Raw genomic sequence first — 21838 nt, 5'->3', positions numbered from 1 at the left:
CTGAAATCTGTCAACATCAGAGAACGAAACCTTATGTGTATTTTCAAATCCCAATTCCCCGTGTAGCTGTTTCGCATAATTTATCTTTTCGCTTGGTGACAAGCTGCTGTTGACATAATGGGCCAGACAGAGAGCAAAGCAGAGATTGTCATTTCCTTCGTTATTCTTGGGATTGTATAAAGCATTGCCTTTTACCGACAATATTTCATCGTAACCAACGCTTCCTAGTTTTCGACGGCCCCCAGGTTTCCCACCCGACATATTACGAGCTATTGTCACAATTAATTCTAAAGCGTCATCGGTCAGTGAATTATCGTTACTTTGCATAGCTTGAGAGACTTGTTCCAGAAATGTATCTGTGTTATAGCCATCACTTGAGTTCAACATCGTTTGAATAGGGACGTCTACGGCCGGACCCCTTAACTCAACATTTAAAACACTATCCTGTGTTACATTGTCCAAAGCCCTCTCTATTAAACTTGTTAGGGTACTATACACCCTGTCAGGCACACTACCAATATCTGTCAAATCAATATTTCGAAGGTCGACATGTTGACGAAATTCAGCAGCATTAAAAATGGGCATCTGTCTGGATGCTATTTCAGACGTTACCTTAGAAACACGCCCCTCCCCATGCTGTACACCCCCCTGAGGATTTTCTGAAGGTAACGATGGGGGTCTGTGAGTACTGGTGGACGGTTGAGGACTGCTTTGAGCATTTGCGCAAGGACGATTTGATGGTCGGACACTCGCAAAACATTCTGAAGGTAGCGACGGGGGTCTGTGAGTACTGGTGGACGGTTGAGGACTGCTTTGAACAGCTGCACAGGGACTATTTGGCGGTCGGACACTCGCAAAACATTCTGAAGGTCTATTGCAGGGATATACATTTGAAGGACCATTATTTGACAACGCTGTTGTGACAAGCCTATCTGGTTGTGTTATTGTACTGGTGTCGCTCTCACTATCGCTGTCGCTATCGCTATCACTATCACTAGAAATAGAGCGAACCCACGCTTCGAATATTTTTGTCTGTTTCTCACGCAAGCGTAAAGCATCCTGATGATTGTGTGCTGCTCTTGTGTAATCGTCCTCACAAGGCCAGTCTAGCTCGTCATCACTACTGCCACTACTACTACTACCACTACTAACGTCACACTCACCTATCGGATCAGATTTCTTTTTTTTTTTGGACGGTGGAGCCATTTTGCAAATAAGGTGCCGCTTTTTTTTTTTTAAATTTATTTTATTTTTATATAGCGCAAACTATAGACTGATTTAATGCTTTTTTCCCTTGGTCTTTTTCATTTTCTTTTTTATTGTCTTTTTAAGGCCTGATAACAGAGGGGCAATCAGTGTATTGAGAGAGTCGGTCTGTTCAGATAGCTTTGTTCCAAAATCTGTGACCATGTCAATCAATAGTGTATTAGAGGCTTGTAGGGCAGCTACTTTATTCACAAGATTATCGTTACTTTTTTGTAATTCGTTTAGTTTGGATTCTATTTGTTTAGAACGGATTTCTGACGCAGTTTGGCGGAATGTTGTGTTGGCACAATACTCAAAAAGTTCTTCACCCTGAAACAACGTGGTATGCTCAGAAACCCCTAGGGGAACACAGGGTTCCAAAAGAGTGCTAGTAATATAACCATGATCGGTTTGATTACCAGCGAATGGATCGTCTCGTATATTTACAGGAATAGTTACTGATGTGTCACCAATGCTACGGTTGTTATCTGACACAGTTACTGTGGGCTTGAATGAAACTAATTGTGTATGTAGGGGTGTTGTGTCTGCTATATAGTCATTATCATCATCATCAGAACAACGTAAAGCACCTACATTATATTCAGGGACCTCCAGCAAAGCTTCCTGATTGGGCTGGTGTGATGTAAGTGATGTCTCGGCTAGGACAGGGGCTTCAGAGCGTTCTCCTACAGCTTCCTGATGGGATTGATGGGATGCAAGAGCTGTCTCTGACAGGACAGTGGCTTCAGGTCCTTCTTGGGGTTCTACGGCAGGTTTTGTCTAGGGGGAATAACAAACATTTTTGGTTAAATAAAGGCACACACACACACACACACACACACACACACACACACACACACACACACACACACACACACACACACACACACATCAAAACCAAACACACACACACACACACACACACAAACCTCAAACGTTGTCCTTTGTAATGGCGTAGCCCTTTGTTCACTCTCAATAGAGGCACTCCGGGGGGTATATGACTCTGGGGCTCTAGGTGTGAAATCCACCTCCTCAGATGCCAAATGCAAAGTCACTAGGTCTGAGACCGCTTTTAGTTGCTGAAACAAAAGGACAATCCGTTTTAACAATGTATACATTATATCAAAATATTTTAAAATAGTAAATATAGTCGGTTGGATACAAGGGTTTTCTTACCTCGGCGTCAGCGGCAGAACCATTAGATACAGCGTTCAGGGTAGGCGAGTGTTGAACAAAGGTATGGCGTGGCCTTTTGGGCGGGAAGCCTTCTGGGGTTGTCTTTTCAACCTAAACATTACATTACATTATCAGAAAAGCCTTTTTAAAAATACAACATACTATTTTACTGCTTTTCTTTTCAACTCACCTCAACAGCTCTCTTCTTATGCTTAAGATTGCGATCCTTCGACCGGATCCTTTGTTCCCCGGGGGATTGTCTAGACACAGTACCTAATGACGCAAGCTAGATAAAATATATGTCCCAAAATCGTTTTAATTCATGAATGGCTGAATGCTTTAAATATCTTACAATATGCTTAAACAGAAGATATGCTTTTTAAAAGGTACTTACCACATGTATGCATAGCTGCAAAAAAAACGAAGTCTCTCTCTTTCTTTCTTTCAAACAAAAATAATTAAGAAGCAAAAAACTCCAAAGGGCTTTGTTGAGGAAGGCTGTGAAAAACGAGGTAAAAAGTTAGCCAGTAGACTAGCTAAAATGCTTGTTAAAAAGCTAGCCAGGTACCGTGGAACACGGAAAAACGTGGTAGCAAAGCTAGCTAGTAGACTAGCTAAAATGCTTTGTTAAAAAAGTGAGCCGGGCGCCTTGAAACACGATGTTTTAACCCCTGCAAGACACACCCCTGTAGGGCGTATTTACAAGTCACCAATAGCAAAAAAACAACCCTTTTTTACATGATCTAACAAACGTTTTTTTATTTTTTAACACATTTTTACCAGCGCCATAAGGGACAAACCCTCCAACAGGCTTTTTAATTCATAAATGACTGAATGCATTACATATCTTAGAAATGCATTAAATACCTTACAATATGCTTAAACAGAAGATAGCTTTTAACATTTACTTAACAGAAGATAGCGTTTAAAATTTACTTACCCTTGTAGATGTTGCTGCAAAAAAAAAAACGAAGTCTCTCTCTTTCTTTCTTTCAAACAAAAAACTCCAAAGGGCTTTGTTGAGGAAGGCTGTGAAAAAACGAGGTAAAAAGTTAGCCAGTAGACTAGCTAAAATGCTTGTTAAAAAGCTAGCCAGGTACCGTGGAACACGGAAAAACGTGGTAGCAAAGCTAGCTAGTAGACTAGCTAAAATGCTTTGTTAAAAAAGTGAGCCTGGCGCCTTGAAACACGATGTTTTAACCCCTGCAAGACACACCCCTGTAGGGCGTTTTTACAAGTCACCAATAGCAAAAAAAACCCTTTTTTACATGATCTAACAACCGTTTTTTATTTTTTAACACATTTTTACCAGCGCCATAAGGGACAAACCCTCCAACAGGCTTTTTAATTCATAAATGACTGAATGCATTAAATATCTTAGAAATGCATTAAATACCTTACAATATGCTTAAACAGAAGACAGCTTTTAACATTTACTTAACAGAAGATAGCGTTTAAAATTTACTTACCCTTGTAGATGTTGCTGGAAAAATGCCGTCTCTTTTTCTTTCAAACAAAGAATTAAAAAGCAAAATCTCCAGAGGCCTTTGTTAGGGAAAAAACGTGGTAACAAGCTAGCTAGATTAGGGAAAAAACGTGGTAACAAGCTAGCTAGCAGACCACGAGCTGTGTGCCCAGTCTCAATCGCTAAGAAATGGGTCAAGGTCTGACCGCGAGACTCTCGAGACTCGCCCGAAGAAACGGCACCTAGAGACACACCCCACAGCGCGAACTTAAGACTGAAGCAACGTCATTACGACCGCGAGATGTGCTCCCTGCATCGGCCACTAGAGACACGGCCGAGCCGGTAACGTAAGGAGGCGCTACCCAGAATCGACCGCTAGAGACACACACGCTCCACGAACGTAAGGTCGCGATGACGTTATTACGGCTGCGAGCTGCCCTCCCTGCATTGGCCACTAGAGACACGGCCGAGCCGGTAACGTAAGGATGCGCTACCCAGAATCGACCGGTAGAGACACACGCTCCGCGAACGTAATGATGCGATGACGTTATTACGCCCCCACAAGATGCAATACCCAGAATCGTACGCTAGAGACACACACGCTCCGCGAACGTAAGGGCGCGATGACGTTATTACGCCCACAAGATGCAATACCCAGAATCGACCGCTAGAGACACACGCTCCGCGAACGTAATGATGCGATGACGTTATTACGTCCGCGAGATGCAATACCCAGAATCGGCCGCTAGAGGCACACACGCTCCGCGAACGTAATGATGCGATGACGTCATTACGTCAACGCGCACGCGAGACGTGCACGGAGGTTCGACCAATCAAAACGCTAGAAACACACGTGCACGCGCATACCTGCCGGGTTTTCACGTGCACGCGCATACCTGTGTACTATATACTACTAACACCTCATTGTTAAATAACATTCATTTTTGTTATTTAACCGCACAACCGAAAATTCAAAGATGGCGGCCAGAGTTAGATGGTCTGGTATGGTCACGTTTTGGGGATAAATGCCGATAAACACAATTTTATGCTTAGCCTCTTAAGAAACACTTGAATGTCCAAGCTTTTTGGTCTAAACGTTATACCCAAATTAAAAGTGGTACATCTCCCATATACTCTGACACTCAGGGATGTGTGGATCATTGGAAAGGACACACTCTCAAGTTGTTGTTCAGGGTTGTTCAAGTGTCAGGGTGATTCTAGGTCTTACTGACACAGAGTTACAGAGGCTAGAATGGAGGGTTTCTATTTCTGTCCAAGTCATACATCTGTAAAATTATTAGAATACACTGCTGTAAACACATCTAGTGATATACAGACAACACAATGTCATAGCCACATGTCTCAGCTTACTACAGAAAAAATCCAGAAGCCAAAAAACTCAAAAAGTGCAAAGAAAAAAGCCAATAAAGTACAAAATAAAACACTTCTCAAATACACAAACACATCCACATCAATCACACACATACTGGAAATAACTATATACATAAATATATAGAAATAAGTTATTATAAATTGCACAGAGTGTGAAATGCTTATAGGAGGCCCTATTTTGCTTTGACACAGCTCCAGCCATTACAGGGTTAAAATGTCAGGGTCAAATGTGATCTCTATCGACTTGTCTGCTCATTGGCTAAAAATGTAGACGGGTCTTAGAGCATTTAAATCTAACTGGTCAGAGCAAATGTCGCTCAGTGCACGTGGGCTCACATCGCGTCAGAGACTTCTTCGGCTTCCCATTGATATATCACAGGCAAAGATGCACCGATTGGTTTATACCAGGTATCTGTCAGGGTTTTTGGTGTGTCTTATTTTGGTAGTCTGTTCCTGTTCTGTATTTTGCTTGTTTCCTGTTTTATTTTGATAATCTGTTCTCTGTCTTGTCTTGTTTTACTATCTTTTTTCCCGCTCTTGTGATTACCTGATGTTTTCCACCTGTTTCCCAGCCCTTCTGTCACCTGCCTCTTGTTTCCTCGTTACCCTGTGTATTTAGTCTGTTTTTCCCTTGTCCCTTGTCGGATCGTCTCGTCTTGTTGCTGTGCGTTCTGTTTGTTCCTGTATTCCCTGTCGTGGATTTCCCTGATATTTTGGATTATTGCTCCCAGTAAGTGTTGCCTTTCATTAATTAAACTCTTTAACTGCATTTGGGTTCCAACCTTGCCTGCCTTCGCACCAGCCCTGATAGTATGATCCGACCAATATATGGACCCAGCAGTTATGGAGTTTGTGCCTCTTTTTCACCCCATGGACTCAGTGGGAGAATTTTTGTTGAAATTTTTTCATGGGCTCCATGAGGAGGATCCTGCCTTCGCTAGGCACCTCATGGATATGTGCTGGCAGGCTACGGCGAGGGAATTCGGCCTCCCTGTCACCAGGCCTGTTTTTCCTCCAGAGCCTGAACTGACCTGTGTTCCTGAGCCTGAACTGACCTGTGTTCTGAGCCTGAACTGACCTGTGTTCCTGAGCCTGAGCTGACCTGTGTTCCTGAGCCTGAGCTGACCTGTGTTTCTGAGCCTGAGCTGACCTGTGTTCCTGAGCTTTCCTGTGCTGCCGAGCTTTCCAGTGTTCCTGTGCTGTCCAGCGGCCCCGAGCCCGTGCTGGACCAGAGTTACTGTTCCTGAGGCTACCAGTGTTCCCGAGTCCGAGTTCACCATTGTTCCTGAGCCCGGGCTGACGTGCAGCTCTCCTGAGCTGGTGTGCAGCTCTCCTGACTCCGGGCTGGCGTGCAGCTCTCCTGACTCGGAGCTGGCGTGCAGCTCTCCTGACTCCGGGCTGGCGTGCAGCTCTCCTGACTCGGGGTTGGCGTGCAGCTCTCCAGACTCCGGGCTGGCGTGCAGCTCTCCTGACCCTGGGCTAGCTAGCAACCTCCCTAAATTCAGGCTAGCTAGTAACCCCCCTGAAACAAGGCTAGCTAGCAGCCTCTCAGAGCTCCGGCTAGCTAGTAGCTTCCCTGAGTCCAGGCTAGTTAGCACTCTCCCAGATTCCAAGCTTGCTAGCAGCCCTCCTAGTGTCCCCAAGCTGCCCAGTGTTCCAGCACTGCCCAGCTTCCCCGAGCTTCCTAGCTTCCCCGAGCTTCCTGGTGTCCCCGAGCTTCCTAGTGTCCCCGAGCTTCCTAGTGTCCCCGAGCTTTTCCTAGAGTTTCCTAGAGTTCCCGAGTTTCCTAGTGTTCCCGAGTTTCCTAGAGTTCCCGAGTTTCCTAGAGTTCCCGAGTTTCCTAGTGTTCCCGAGTTTCCTAGAGTTCCCGAGTTTCCTAATGTTTCCGAGTTCCCTAGTGTCCCCAGGTTGTCCTTGATCCTGGATCCCCGGCTGGCTAGCAGCCTTCCTGATCCCCGGCTGGCTAGCAGTCCTCCAAATCCCCGGCAGACTAGCAGCCTTCCTTATCCCCAGCTGACTAGCAGCATCTCTGAACCCCAGCTGGCTAGCAGCCTCTTAGATCCTCAGCTGGTTAGCAGCATCCCTGATTCCCGGCTGGCTAGCAGCCTCACAGATCTCTGGCTGGCTAGCAGCTCCCTTGATCCCCGGCTGGTTAGCAGCCTTCCAGAACCTCCGCTGACGTGCAGCCTTCCAGAACCTCCGCTGACGTGCAGCCTTCCAGAACCTCCGCTGACGTGCAGCCTTCCAGAATCTCCGCTGACGTGCAGCCTCCCAGAATCTCCGCTGACGTGCAGCCTTCCAGAATCTCCGCTGACGTGCAGCTTTCCAGAATCTCCGCTGACGTGCAGCCTCCCAGAATCTCCGCTGACGTACAGCCTTCCAGAACCTCCGCTGACGTGCAGCCTCCCAGAATCTCCGCTGACGTACAGCCTTCCAGAACCTCCGCTGACGTGCAGCCTCCCAGAATCTCCGCTGACGTGCAGCCTTCCAGAGTCTCCGTTGACCGCTCTGCTAGAGTCTTCCAGTCGTCCAGAGTCTTTGATGACCACCTCCCAGAGTCTACGTCGACAGACCTCCCAGAGTCTACATCGACAGACCTCCCAGAGTCTACGTCGACAGACCTCCCAGAGTCTACGTCGACAGACCTCCCAGAGTCCACGTCTACGGGCAAGCCAGAGGCCTTGCCGGTCTCCGGCGTCCCAGAGACCTCCCTAGTGACTTTGCCTTTGCTCTTCCCCCATGAGACTTTGCCTGTGGCGGTCAGGCCGACTCCTGCTCCTCGTGTCCTGTCGGTGGTCAGGCCGACTCCTGCTCCTCGTGTCCTGTCGGCGGTCAGGCCGACTCCTGCCCCTCGTGTCCTGTCGGCGGTCAGGCCGACTCCTGCTCCCCGTGTCCTGTCGGCGGTCAGGCCGACTCCTGCTCCCCGTGTCCTGTCAGCGGTCAGGCCGACTCCTGCTCCCCGTGTTTTGTCGGCGGTTCGGACATCTCAGAAGATCACGGATTTTGGTATCGATCAAAATCACAATAATCCGGTGAGTTTAACTAGAATTTCTTTAAAGTCATGCAGTTTTAACATTTATCAGTGATGTTGATGTATAAGCTACTAAACGCCACGGATTTGTACCACATGAAATGAACTAACTTAGCTAGCTAATGAGCCAAGCTGATTCAAGCTAGCAAAACTTCAATAGTTTGTCCATTAATCTTAGAAAACAATGCGCTTATTTTAATGTCCATTCGTGTATACGATCTAAATCTATAAATAATAGGCTAACGTTATGCCTATAACGTTTAACACTAGAAGTGCCGGAATCCCATAACTACTAGAAGTGCCGTGAGCGGTCATTTTGACCGCCAGATTCCAAACTCTATAATCTGTCATGATACTTTGCAATGTTGTATTATGTAGGTATTGTGTTAGGATATCTTTAGAAAAACGTAATAACACCGAAATGTACATTTTAACGAGTTTAATTATACATTTGAGTAGGCTAGTAATATGTGTTTCAATAATTCATATCATGGCATAGTAAACCGTAATTATTTCATACATTCATATCCCGAAAAATATGGTGTGGAAATTCATTCAACTTAACTCATAACAGCCAAATAACAATTTCAAATCATGACCGTTCTACTAGAACTAGAACGGCCATGACGGTCATTTTGACCGTTTTGAAATTTATATGTGTAATAACTTTGCTGAATAACAAAATACAATCCTGCTGCTGCCTGATTCTGTATTTTAATTTTAAATAGTTTTTATATACATTACGCAAAAGACAAAGAAAATACAATCACTTTTACCTATTTCGGCCATACATGGTCATATTGAGCGCTCGGATTTTCGCGGTACTATTTTTTAAATTTTCCGCGCGGTTGAAGATGCATCTTGGTTGCTTAGTAACTACCATAGTCTCTGTCAGAGCAACGTAACTAGCGGTCTCGAGTAACAAGTGTGGGCATCATCGATGGGCCGAAGGCAAAGCCAGAGTCGGTAACGTAGGCTACTACGGCGTGGAGGCACTCAGTTCTGAATCAGAAGGCAAGTACCGGGCGCTCGCTCTGTGAAAGGCGCCGTACACGTAGATGGCCGGTGGCTGTCTACATGTTCATATAACTTATACATGCTACAACTGGCTGGAATTATTACACACATCCTCTCCAAGGAGTGCACCAGCTGTAAAATGTCCCGGAGGAAGTTCATGCAGCAGCTAGCAAAGTAGCTGAGAGTGGAGTTTATGGAGGAAAAAAGGGCCGCGGCGCACGGTCCGAGCAGCGCTGACACCACATCAGACACCAAAACGGAGGCAGTGCCAGGTTAGGTTAGGTTATAAATGTTCAAATAAGATACTTTTAATTGTTATTTGGCTGTTATCAGTTAAGTTGAATGAATTTCCACACCATATTTTTCGGGATATGAATGTATGAAATAATTTTACAGCTGGTTTTGGCTGTTTGTAGCTGCAGTTTGAGTTGTTCGGAGGGCGAGAGGGGTGAGGACGTAAGTCTGTGGAAGGCTCAGGTGACTAGTTTGGAAAAGTCAACTTATATACAGCTGTATCTCTGTATCTTTGTATCATTTATCAATTTTTGACTCTCACGTCAATTTATTTTATTTTTTGGTGAAAGTATTTTTTTTTCTCTTTTTTTTTAATTTTGGTTTTGTTAATTGTTTGTTTTGTCTGTGGGCCTTAATTGGGACAATAATAATAAAAGCCCAACATTTCAATATCCTCTTTGACTCATCCTGAGTGTCAATATCTGCTCATGACTACTCTACTACATCTACCCTCAACACTCACCATGATGCTAGGAGCGATCAACAGGCCTCCCCACAAATTCCAGCCAAGCAGCGGTGGCTTAACACACACGTCACCACGCAAACACAAAGGCACATCGGCCACTGTCCCTGCTCAAATCTTTAACACCTAAAGCCAGCAGTAATAGCTAGTAAAATCATTTCACTAAAATGCAGAAAAATCCATTAAACTTACCAAAAGCTGCTCATCATGTGAAGAAAAACTACACCCACCTTGCTTTCATTAACTTTACATCTAAAAATGTAAACAAACTTGCAGCGTATACAATATATACAATACATATGAACTTGATAAATATATATTTATTTTAGAAATTAATATATAGGCTTTTAATCATAAATATAATTTTCTGATTCTGACAATCTCTTGGCCAGCAGAGATGGCCCACCTCTGACCTACAGATCGAGTCATAACAATGAATATTCTGATTAATAGTGCATGGCTTGAGGTTGAAATAACGTATAAATAATGAGGAAAATAAAACGGAACATAGCAGAGAGCAGAACAGACTATGTACGCAATTACACATTGTTATCATTAGATGAGTGTCTCATAGAAAAAAATTTACCCACAGTGCAAACAGGATTACAGCTGCTGGTGCCACTGCCACACTATCATTTACAGAGACCCAACAATTCCCCCAAGAGGATGAAAGATAGAAGAGTATTTATCCCTTGTGTTGTCTTCCATTCGACCATGTAGTTGTCGTCCTGAAAATCAACACTTTTTCTGACATTTTCGTCTCTTTGGGGTGAATGGGATGTGAGATAACGTTATTCGCTGTGAAACAAAGTCAGTTCAGAGGGCCAGTGTAACTTACTTACTGCAGCGTGTGTGTTAGCGCCATCCTATGGTGTTCAGAGGACGAGGCACTGAAGCACATCACACTAACACACAAGAACACTAAACAGACAGTTTCCGGAACTCCTTATTAGGGGTCCTACATCACTTTTTTATGGACACCCGGCAGCCAATCAGAATCAAATATTCACCCAGTCCATGGTATAATGATGAATAAATCACACTTACAGAGCTTTGTTGGAGGGACGGTAATGAAGAAGACAGATAATGATTGTGTTTATATGTTAAGTCTGGACTTTTGGTGATAGAGATTATAAAATCCCTTTTAAAAACATGTTAAAATTCTTGCTATATTATTCTAAACAAGTTGGAAACATGATAACTAGTTGTGACTGAATGAGGAGTAAGACATCCAGTATTGAAATTCACCTAAGATTTATAAAAAAAATAAGGTTCTTAATCTCAGCCATAGTTCATAGTTCTTGCTTTACGACATATTTTAAATAAGAGCAAAATGCTTTGGAAACATTCAAATATTTCTGAATTGTTAAGTTTTAAATCCTGACGTGTGAAGGGCAGTTTAAATTTAATAAAGCTTAAAGTTTAGAGAAATATCATATAAGAAGAAACAAACGCGCCGAAAACGGGTATTGTTAACTTTTCCTGCTACAGCTTCTATAGTGCACAACTCTGCTGTACTGATCGTATTTTACATCCATGTGCTGTATATTAACTTGATATCTTCGCTACTAAACTTAAAACTCTCCTCTGCTCAGGCTAGCTTGCTCTCTCTGTAGTCACCGTCACTCTCACTCGCGCCCCAGACTGGCGGCCGGTCACTATTGGTTGTGGCTAGAAGGGATACAGCTACGGCGTTTAGCTGAGAAAAAGTGAGCGAAGTGGCGACGACAGATAAGAATAGTTAACAAAACGACTCGTCAGCGTTGCTTGTGTTGCATAAGCTAACCTGTTTAGTTGTAAACTGTGTACGAGTCTGTTTGCTGCCTTCTCTAAAGAGGCTGCGGGGCACGTTGTGTGTGTGGGTCTGGTCCACCCAACCAGCGGACAAAACATTCAACCCACACGCAGCAACACTTTAAAAGTAGCCCTATCCTGCGGGAAAAAAACCACAGACCTGGCAACCCTGGTGACGACTCTTCAACTATCGTTTTGTTTGAAGTAGCGTGCGTGCGCCTGAGTAACCACGTGCAGCTCCTGGCCAATAAGGTGGGGGGGAGTTGGCCGCGGGAGGACTTCACTACACATGAACAGCCAATTAGGCACAGGCGTGTGGTTGTTGCTCTCGGTGTGTGTGTAGTAATTTTTCGGCGGCTAGAAGACATTAATGCCGAGCACTGAAGCTGACTTACTCTTCCACTGGATCTCGTCTGGAAGATCGGGTCTTTGACCGGCCCCACCTATTGGACACAGAGCTGGGTCTAGGTCCAGGTTCAGGTTCAGGTCCCGTGACCGTCCTGTTAGAAAGAGAGGAAGACCACCAGAGAGAGAAATGTGTAAAATGTAATCCTTCTGTCCTCCTATAGGGCCAAAACTTTATTATGAGAATTAATCTCAACATTTATAAATAAACTAAATCAGGAGGAAGTAGAGCGGGGGTTAGGAGATACCAGCAGTACCTCCCTTCATTAATGCCGAGCACTTGATCACACGTTTTAGTAAATATCGGCTGATAATGATCGGTGGTTGATCAATCAGGGCACCCCTTGTTCTTTCAAATGTTTTGTAATCATGCTGACGTTATAAAGTAACTGAAGCTGACTTACTCTTTCTTTGGATGTCCACTGGAAGATGGTGGTGAGCTCTTTGACTGGCTGCTCCTAATGGGCACAGAGCTGGCTCCAGCTACAGGTGCAGCTTCAGGTCCAGGTTCAGGTCCACGTTTAGCTCCAGATGCCCCGACCCCCCTGTTAGAAAGAGAGGAAGACCACCAGAGAGAGAAATGTGTAAAATGTAATCCTTCTGTCCTCCTATAGGACCAAAACTTCATTATGAGAATGAATCTTAACATTTATAAATAAACTAAATCAGGAGGAAGTAGAGCGGGGGTTAGGAGATACAAGCAGTACCTCCCTTCTGTCATCATGGTAAAGATCTCTGGTTAATGATGGACGAGGTAGGGGTGGAACGGTACATGTATTGTCCCCGAGCTTTTCCTAGAGTTTCCTCGAGTTCCCGAGTTTCCTAGAGTTCCCGAGTTTCCTAGAGTTCCCGAGTTTCCTAGAGTTCCCGAGTTCCCTAGTGTCCCTAGGCTGTCCTTGATCCTTGATCCCTGGCTGACTAGTAGCTCTCCTGATCCCCAGCTGACTAGCAGCCCCCCTGAATCCAAGCTAGCTAGCAACCCCCCTGAGCCTAGGTTAGCTAGCAGCCTCCCTAGTCCCCGGCTGGCTAACCACCCCCCTGAATCCTGGCTGGTGTCCAGCCCCTCTGAACTGGCTATAGCCGCCCCTGAGACTTTGCCGGTCCCCCGCACCCCTGTGACCGCCCCTGAGACCACCCTTTAGACCATCCCTAGGACTTTGCCTTTGTTCTGCCCCCCTGAGACTTTGCCTGTGGTGGTCAGACCGACTCCTGCCCCTCGTGCCCTGTCGGCGGTCAGGCCGACTCCTGCCCCTCGTGCCCTGTCGGCGGTCAGGCCGACTCCTGCCCCTCGTGCCCTGTCGGCGGCCAGGCCCACTCCTGCCCCTCGTGCCCTGTCGGCGGTCAGGCGCACTCCTGCCCCTCGTGCCCTGTTGGCACCCCAGTCAACCTCTGCCCCGGTTGCCTGGCCACCTGACTTCAGCCCAGCTGATCCGCCGCCTGACTCTGGCCCAGCTGACCCACCGCCAGGCCCCAGCCCCGCTGACCCGCCGCCTGACTCCGGCCCAGCTGACCCGCCGCCTGACTCCGGCCCAGCTGACCCGCTGCCTGACTCCGGCCCAGCTGACCCGTCGCCAGGCTCCAGCCCAGCTGACGCGTCGCCAGACTCCAGCCCAGCTGACCCGTCGCCAGGCCCCAGCTCAGCTGACCCGTCGCCTGGTCCCGGCCCAGCTGCCCCTTCACCTGCGCAGCCTCCCAAGGGGCTCCGCCTTGGCCGACCTGCTAGGCCCCCGGAGGGGCACTGCCCTCGACGTCCTGCCTGGCCGCCTGAGTGCCCTCGACGTCCAGTACGGCCACCTGAGAGATTCTGCCTTCGTCACCGGTGGCCAGAAGGTTTCTGCCTCCGTCGCAGGCCGCCAGAGGGATTCTGCCTTCGTCGCCGGTGGCCAGAAGGTTTCTGCCTTCGTCACCAACCACCTGAGGGCTTCTGCCTTCGTCGCCGGTGGCCAGAAAGTTTCTGCCTTCGTCGCTGCTCTCAGTCCCCTGTTGCCGAGGCCTCTCAGTCCCCTGTTGCCGAGGTCTCAGTCCCCTGTCACTGAGGCCTCTCTGCCCCCTGTCGCCAAGGCCTCTCTGCCCCCTGTCGCTGAGGTCTCCCTGTGCTCTGTTCCCTGTGCCCCAGTGACTCTCTGTTCCCCGTCCCGGGTGGCCCCGCTCTATGTTCCCCCGAGTGGCCCCGCTCTGTGTTCCCCCGAGTGGCCCCGCTCTGTGTTCCCCCGAGTGGCCCTGCTCTGTTTCCCCCAGTGACTATCTGTTCCCTGTCCCGAGCGGCCCCTCTGTTTCCCCCAGTGACTCTCTGTTCCCTGTCCCGAGCGGCCCCTCTGTTTCCCCCAGGCCTCACCGACCCTCTGTTCCCTGTGCCCCAGTGGCTCTCTGTTCCCTGTGCCCCAGTGACTTTCTGTTCCCCGTGTGCCAGTGATTTTCTGCCTCCCCCGAACTCTCTTTCGCCCTCCCTGGGTTGTTTTTAGTTTATTTATTTTTTGGATGTCTGGTATCCGCCCTTGAGGGGGGGGGGGGCTCTGTTACGGTTTAGGGATATTTCTGTTTCCAGTTTGTTCATTTCTGTTGTCTTTATTGTTTATTTGTGCATTTTCCCTGTGTTTGTATATTTATTCTGTTACCTGTTTGGATACTTCTTTTGCCTTGTTTGTAGATTTCTGTATGTATCTTGTTTTGTATATTTCTGTTGTGTATATTTGTATTCCCTTTGTAGTCCCCGGTCTTGGTTTTTGCCTGCAGCTCAGAGGACTCCCTAGATTTGTTTTTGTTTTTTGGTGGGTCCTTTTTCCCCTGCTGATTGCGACAAGTAGGCTTCAAAGAGATTCTAAGCAACTGGATTTTTGACCTAAATTCAGTTTTTCAAGCCAAGTATATCTAAACTTGCACTTCCACAGACCTAAAGAATAAAATCTGTTTTATGTCTGTGCTACAATCCGAAAGAGACTCGCAGCAGTAACACTACAGCTGATTGGCTGCAATTTAAATTGCATGTTGGTCTCATTTGTAGTCGTAATACATAAAATTATATTCGGACTAGCGTAAGAAAGAACTACAATACCAAGGAATAAAAACAGAAACTTTCATGCTACGGGAAGATTTCTATGAGCATTAGAGGCAGCGTTACATGGACGTAGGAAAATTAAGACCTGTTTAAAATTATGTAAGACCTAGAACACAGTACTTCAGCAAATTTAAGCCTTTTTAAGGCCTTAAATTTAGATTTTGAAATGTAAGACTTTTTAACACCCCGCAGACACCCTGGTTAAACGTAGCCCAATCCCGCGGGAAAACCACAGACCTGGCAACCCTGGTGACGACTCTTCAACTATCGTTCTGTTTGAAGTAGCGTGCGTGTGCCTGAGAACCACGTGCAGCTCCTGGCCAATAAGGTGGGGGGGGAGTCGGCTGCTGGAGGACTTCACTACACATGAACAGCCAATTAGGCACAGGCGTGTGGTTGTTGCTCTCGGCGTGTGTGGAGTAATTTTTCGGCGGCTAGAAGACATTAATGGCGAGCACTTGATCACGTTTTTAGTAAACATCGGCCGATAATGATCGGCGGTTGATCAATCGGGGCACCCCTTGTTCTTTCAAATGTTTTGTAATGTTGCTGACGTTATAAAGTAACTGAAGCTGACTTACTCTTCCATTTCATGTCCTCTGAAATATAGCCATGGGCTCTTTGACCGGCTCCTCCCAGTGAGCACAAAGCTGGCTTCAGGTTCAGATATAGATTGAGGTTCAGGTTTCCAGACTGTCCTGTTAGAAAGAGAGCAAGACCACCAGAGAGAGAAATTTGAAAAATGTAATCCTTCTGTCCTCCTATAGGGCCAAAACTTTATTATGAGAATTAATCTCAACATTTATAATTAAACTAAATCAGGAGTAGAGCGGTATGGTAATGGTAATGATGCTGACGTTATAAAGTCACTGAAGATGACTTACTCAAACTTTGGATCTCCTCTGAAATATAACGGTGCGGCCCCTGCCCATGGACTGAGTTCAGGTCCCTTGAAGCCCCTGTTAGAAAGAGAGGAAGACCTCCAGAGAGAGAAATGTGTAAAATGTAATCCTTCTATCCTCCTTAGCCTGAACACTTTGCAATGATAACATTCTCCCGCTTTTAGCGATTAACAAAATGCTGAAATATATATATATATATATTTTTTAGATACTTTTTTTATTGTTTTTTTAAATTTTGAACATACTGAACAGACAAATACAATTTAACAAGAAAAAAAACCCTCTCCCACCCCCCGCCCTCCTGAAATATATTTTAAAGTATGTCAGTGAGCCTCCATCTTGCCTTTAATCATCTTATTTTACATTCAAATATATGCATTATGAACAAAGAACCGTCATTGTTTCCAAGCAATGCTGTGCTGAGTTAGCTAGCTAGCTAACATTAGCGTGTTCTTGCCTTGGAGCAAACGTACGTAGGTGTTTATGTTAATCCTGTCGACATTTAGTTGTGAATGGGGCCTCCCACACTGCTTGATCCACGCCCGGCATTTCTCCCCTTGGGTTTTAGGTTTTGGGAAGGGAAAAACTTCCACCACCCCGTCCAAAATTTTAGGATACCGGGTATCACATTTGCACAATCCATATGCACAACGCTTCAGGATGTTTCCCTCGTTTGAACGCTTGATAGACCTCCCGCGCCTAGTTACGGTTGCTAAGCTACGATTGGCCTGTGGCGGTTTTCAGGCATGGCTTAGCGAAGGTTCAATTCACATGAAATCAATTAGTGCCAAATTTCGGTACCTGAAAGGCTGTAAGCGCAGTTCATGCAGACAGCGTTTACTACATTATAATATAAAGGCAAGATCGCTGTGCAGTAAATGTTAAACGTGTCTAACTTTGGATATCCGCTGGAAGATGGTGGTGAGCTCTTTGACTGGCTCCTCCAAATGGGCACAGAGCTGGTTCCAGGTTCAGCTGCAGCTTCAGGTTTAGGTCCAGATGCCCCGACCAACCTGTTGGAAAGAGAGGAAGACCACCAGAGAGAGAAATGTGTAAAATGTAATCCTTCTGTCCTCCTATAGGGCCAAAACTTCATTATGAGAATTAATCTCAACATTTATAAATAAACTAAATCAGGAGGAAGTAGAGCGGGGGTTAGGAGATATAAGCAGTACCTCCCTTCTGTCATCATGGTAAAGATCTCTGGTTAATGATGGACGAGGTAACTAGAGTTGGGCCGGTCCGGTCCAGTGTACCAGCCTGAACCAGTTTGATTTTAAGCTAACTGGTTGTTTATTAGAGGTCTGACCAGATCTTGAGGGCTGATATTAAAACGTGATATTTCTCGTTGAGATTAAACTTTGATAAAGTCATGTTGAGTCACGGCAAAGCCTGACTGACAAGCTGGAGGTTGTAGGGCAAGGCAACTTTATTTCTATATCTCTCTCATCTTATTTTTCGACATTGCTGGCAGCTCTTCCTCTGTAGTCTCTTCTGCAACTAAAAGCAAAACTACCACCTTCTGCTACTGGAGCTAAAACTCTTGAGTAGACGGAGATTGTTTTTGTCTCAAAACGCCATTTTAAAACCAAAGTGTAGTAGTGTATATGTAACCTCAGAGTTCACCTGGAAACACAGAGACCCTCTACAAGAAGACCAACCACCCAATGAGACAACACTACTTAAAGTTTGCTGGAGGTTTCAGAACAACTCACCTAAATTTTCTCCTCTCCATTTCCAGTCTTTCCATCTCCATTTCCAGTCTCCTCTCCTCCATTTCAATTCGCTCCCTCTCACTTTTCTCCATTCTAATCTCCCTTACAGGTCGTCTTGTTTTTTAAAGTAGTGGTGGCTTCATGGACCGGACCCTCTTCATGGACACACAACTGGGTTCAGGTTCAGCTTCAGCTTCAGCAGGATCTGGTCTCTGATTGGTCCTGTTGAAAGAGAGGAAGACCACCAGGGAGGTAAATCCTTTAATGCAAGCATACAGAACAGAGAAATACAAACTGAACAAGAACAAAAACCGTCACCCACCCACACCCTCTGCGGTCCCGAGGAAAAAACAACGACAGAATGTGTATTGGCTGTTGGTCGCAGCGGTGTCTGTTAGCAGTTAGCTCGCTCGTTAGCCGCTGAACCGCAGCAGCGTGCAGGCAGAGCGAGCAGCCGCCAGCTGTTGATCCGTGCAGGACTTCACCGTGAGCGGACTGTTTAGAGACCATGTGACCGGCAGGTAACGTTAACTGGTCCCTATACGCAAATATCATAAATGATAGGGAACCCAGCAACGGCCATGATGAGCTTCTCCTCCTTTTTCTCTGAACTAATGTTTTGGTAGGAACCAAAGTTTACATCGTATGTTTCTCTGGAATCAGCCAGCGTGAAGGACGTCTATATTCTGATTGGTTGCCGCTGAACCGCGTCATAGCTCATTACCATATTCAACTGGATGAAAGTTGAAAGACTAACTGCGAGACCACGCTCAAAACGCTCAAAACGCAACGCCGACAGATTTTCCGCTCCTTGCAGCTGAGAGAAGCAGCTTCCATTGAAAATGAATGACTTCCTGTATCTTTAGGAGATCAAGTCGGCGGCGGTGTGGACGGACAGTTAAACCTTACAATGGTAGAGAAACCCTGCCTGTGTATAAATGTAAAAATAATGCCATGGAGACACTTCTCCTCCGCCTCCTCCACTCATCACTACAACAGTAAGAGAGGCTTTTAGGTCACTACATTTTATTCTGAAAGGTTGGAGAGGAACCTTTTGTGTCTGACTTTACGCTGGTGGGGACGTTGTTTTTTTAAGATTATTTTTTTTGGCTTTACCTCTTTAATTTTTGATAGGACAGCTAGGGGAGAAAGGGGAGAGAGAGGGGGGAAGACATGCAGGTCGGATTCGAAGCCTGGATCTCTGTGTCGAGGAATAAACGTCTCAGTACATGTGCGCCTGCTCTACCCACTGATCCAACCCGGCCACAACTGTTTGTTTTCTGACAGCAGGAGAAAGGCTCGGACCCCACCCATCTTCAAACTCGGCCTTCATTTAGATCTCAACTACACAGCTGTAAAGTTTCCTGACTGCAGCGTCACGGTTGTGACAGACAGACGTGTAAACACCTGGCAAAGGATTTAAAACCTCCTCTGTAGTAGTTCATGCTACAACATGGAGATTAATCTTCAACACAAGAGTCCTGAACACTTTCTCAGGAAATAAGAAGAGAAGTAGAAACATTATATTTAACTTTACAGAGCCAGAAACTAACCCTGAAGAAACCAAAGACTAACGTGGTGTTAACGTATCAAACAGTAACTTACATTTTCTTCAGACAGTCCAAAGAGTTGATGAAGAACAACTCAGGTGAGCTGTTTCATGATGAGTCACAGCCCCACCTGTCAGGAAGCAGATTTTCACAATAAGAACTTTGTGTCTTCTCTCTGTGTAACTGTGGTTGTTGTTGTCTTTGTCCCATGAATGCAACACGACCATATTTCCACACAACAAGTTCCAACATGTTTAAAATGTGATGAACAAACTTTATCGTTAAACAAACTCAGTGACGCAGTGGAAGAAGTACTCCAAACTATTAATACTACACGGTGAAGTAATACTCTGTCCAACGTCCTGCTCTGTGACTAAATGTACTTGATGTAGAAGTAGCAGTGAGAGAGATGATTCTCTGGAACATTACATCATGTTTTACTGCTGATTCAGACTTTGTGAATCTGCAGAGTAACACGCTGTCAGATAAATGGAGGACAATATCAAGTACAAGCTTTCCTTCTGAGATTAAAGCAAGTACTGAGACATATTACAGCAGTAAAAGTACTAATACCACTGTGTGAAGTTCCAGCAGCTGGCTGAGCAGATACCTAACATGGAGAGAAAACAGACTCTCTGTTCCCTGAACTCAATACAATGAATGAATGAAATGAAAAAGTTAAAAACTTACGTACTTGACTGCTCTGATTGGAGGGTTTCTCACGCTGCAGCTGGACCTGGAAGACCTCTGGGACACCCAGACATCTTATCAACCTTTGTCTCTGACAGCAAAACAACAAACTTGTTTCAGCTTCATCAGGAGGAGGAGGAGGAGGAGGAGGAGGAAGAAATAATCATGTAAAACCAGAAACACTCTGACAACGATGATGTATGTTACTGATTAACAGACACCAACACACGCACACAAACATATACACACACACACACGCACACACACACACACACACACATACACACACACATATACACACACACGCACACAAACATATACACACACACACACACACAAACATATACACACACAGACAAGTCCTGATTATTTACATGGAGTCTGGTGGAGATATGCTGGCTCTATACACGCTAAAAGTCCTGATTATTTACATGGAGTCTGGTGGAAATATGCTGGCTCTATACACGCTAAAAGTCCTGATTATTTACATGGAGTCTGGTGTAGTTTGGTGATGGTGATTTCGGGGCTGTTTCATGTTAAACTAAAAGGATCTTACTCTTTAACTAAAAGGTCTATCTCTGTAGGGATCCATCCCATAATGTTGTCAGACACTTAGAATAATAATCTGAGTCTGTCAGTTTGAAAAACATTCAACAAACAACAACAACAACAAAGTGTCCATGTAGTCTCTGTTGTGGGTTTTAAGACACCTGATTGGAGGATTGGCAGGTTTCGGAGGTTGAAATGTTTAAGGCCTTCGGTCAGCTGCTGATTGGATACACACCTCACAGTCCTGCGTCCTGATTGGATACACACCTCACAGTCCTGCGTCCTGATTGGATACACACCTCACAGTCCTGCGTCCTGATTGGATACACACCTCACAGTCCTGCGTCCTGATTGGTCGGAGGCCAGGCGGCTTCAGACGCAGATTGAACATAATTTAATGACGGCGTCCCTGAGAGAGAAAGAACGGAGAGATGAACTGTTAAATATGTCCTGTTTAAAACACCTTTATATGTTAGATGTTCTGTTTGAGTGGCTCTATATCCATGATGGTGTTGGAAGGGGGATTTAATTAATTCTGTTTCTAAATATAATTTAAGACACACATTCACACTCAGAATCCTAAGTTCTGTTAGTCATGAAGGTAACAAAGTAAAATAAATACGGACAAACACGTTAATGTAAATCCAGTGAATGTAGAATATCTGAATGATTATTAATGTTACCTGTGGAGCTGCAGCAGCTTCATGGACTCGTTCAGGGCAGATGTGTTTCCAGATGTAACTGACTCTGCTTCTGCTATTTGAAAACTATGAAACTCGTAATTACAACAACTCTGAAATGACTTGAACGCAGCATAAGACACAGCTTTGAGCTAAATGCTAACCGTGACGATGAGAGCTGAAATTAATCAGCAACTATTTCGATAATCGATCAAACGTTTAATTCAAACGTGTTTTGTTGGTCGGACAAAACAAGACAGAATCAGAAGACGTCATCTTGAACTGTGACGGACATTTTTTTACTATTTTAAAAATAATTATTTGAGATTTTATTGATAAAATGTCGGCATGAAAAATATATTTTTTTATATTTGTGTCTTTGTTTTAGGAAGTTGACAATCATTTTTAAGCACGT

General features: G+C 45.3%; 2 protein-coding genes across 5 annotated transcripts in view; both read right to left on the bottom strand.

Moving 5' to 3' along the window:
- Positions 1-16276: 16276 nt before the first annotated feature.
- si:ch211-207l14.1 (E3 ubiquitin-protein ligase AIRP1) overlaps positions 16277-21838 on the bottom strand; it is a 42426-nt gene continuing 36864 nt past the window's right edge. For both annotated transcript variants that reach the window (XM_035998393.1, XM_031317063.2), the window contains exons 5-6: positions 18462-18468; positions 16277-16286 (exon numbers count right to left, since the gene is read on the bottom strand). The gene's annotated coding sequence lies outside the window, so the exon portion shown is untranslated. The remainder of the gene's footprint in view (positions 16287-18461; positions 18469-21838) is intronic.
- LOC116062391 (vesicle transport protein SFT2B-like) overlaps positions 20842-21838 on the bottom strand; it is an 18646-nt gene continuing 17649 nt past the window's right edge. The window contains exon 9 of one of the 3 annotated variants that reach the window (XR_004896550.1): positions 20842-21098. Coding sequence is in view for 1 of the 3 variants with exons in the window: in XM_031317067.2 (XP_031172927.1) it covers positions 21116-21152 (37 nt within the window). In the remaining 2 variants the exon portion in view is untranslated. Of the gene's footprint in view, positions 21153-21838 lie in introns of all 3 variants that reach the window. The other 2 variants (XR_004896551.1, XM_031317067.2) reach the window with 2 other exon arrangements.

Source organism: Sander lucioperca, chromosome 24 (assembly GCF_008315115.2).
Source record: "Sander lucioperca isolate FBNREF2018 chromosome 24, SLUC_FBN_1.2, whole genome shotgun sequence".
Classification (NCBI taxonomy): Eukaryota; Metazoa; Chordata; class Actinopteri; order Perciformes; family Percidae; genus Sander; species Sander lucioperca.
Note: the sequence above shows the minus strand (reverse complement) of the source record. Positions and strands in the feature narration are given on the sequence as shown.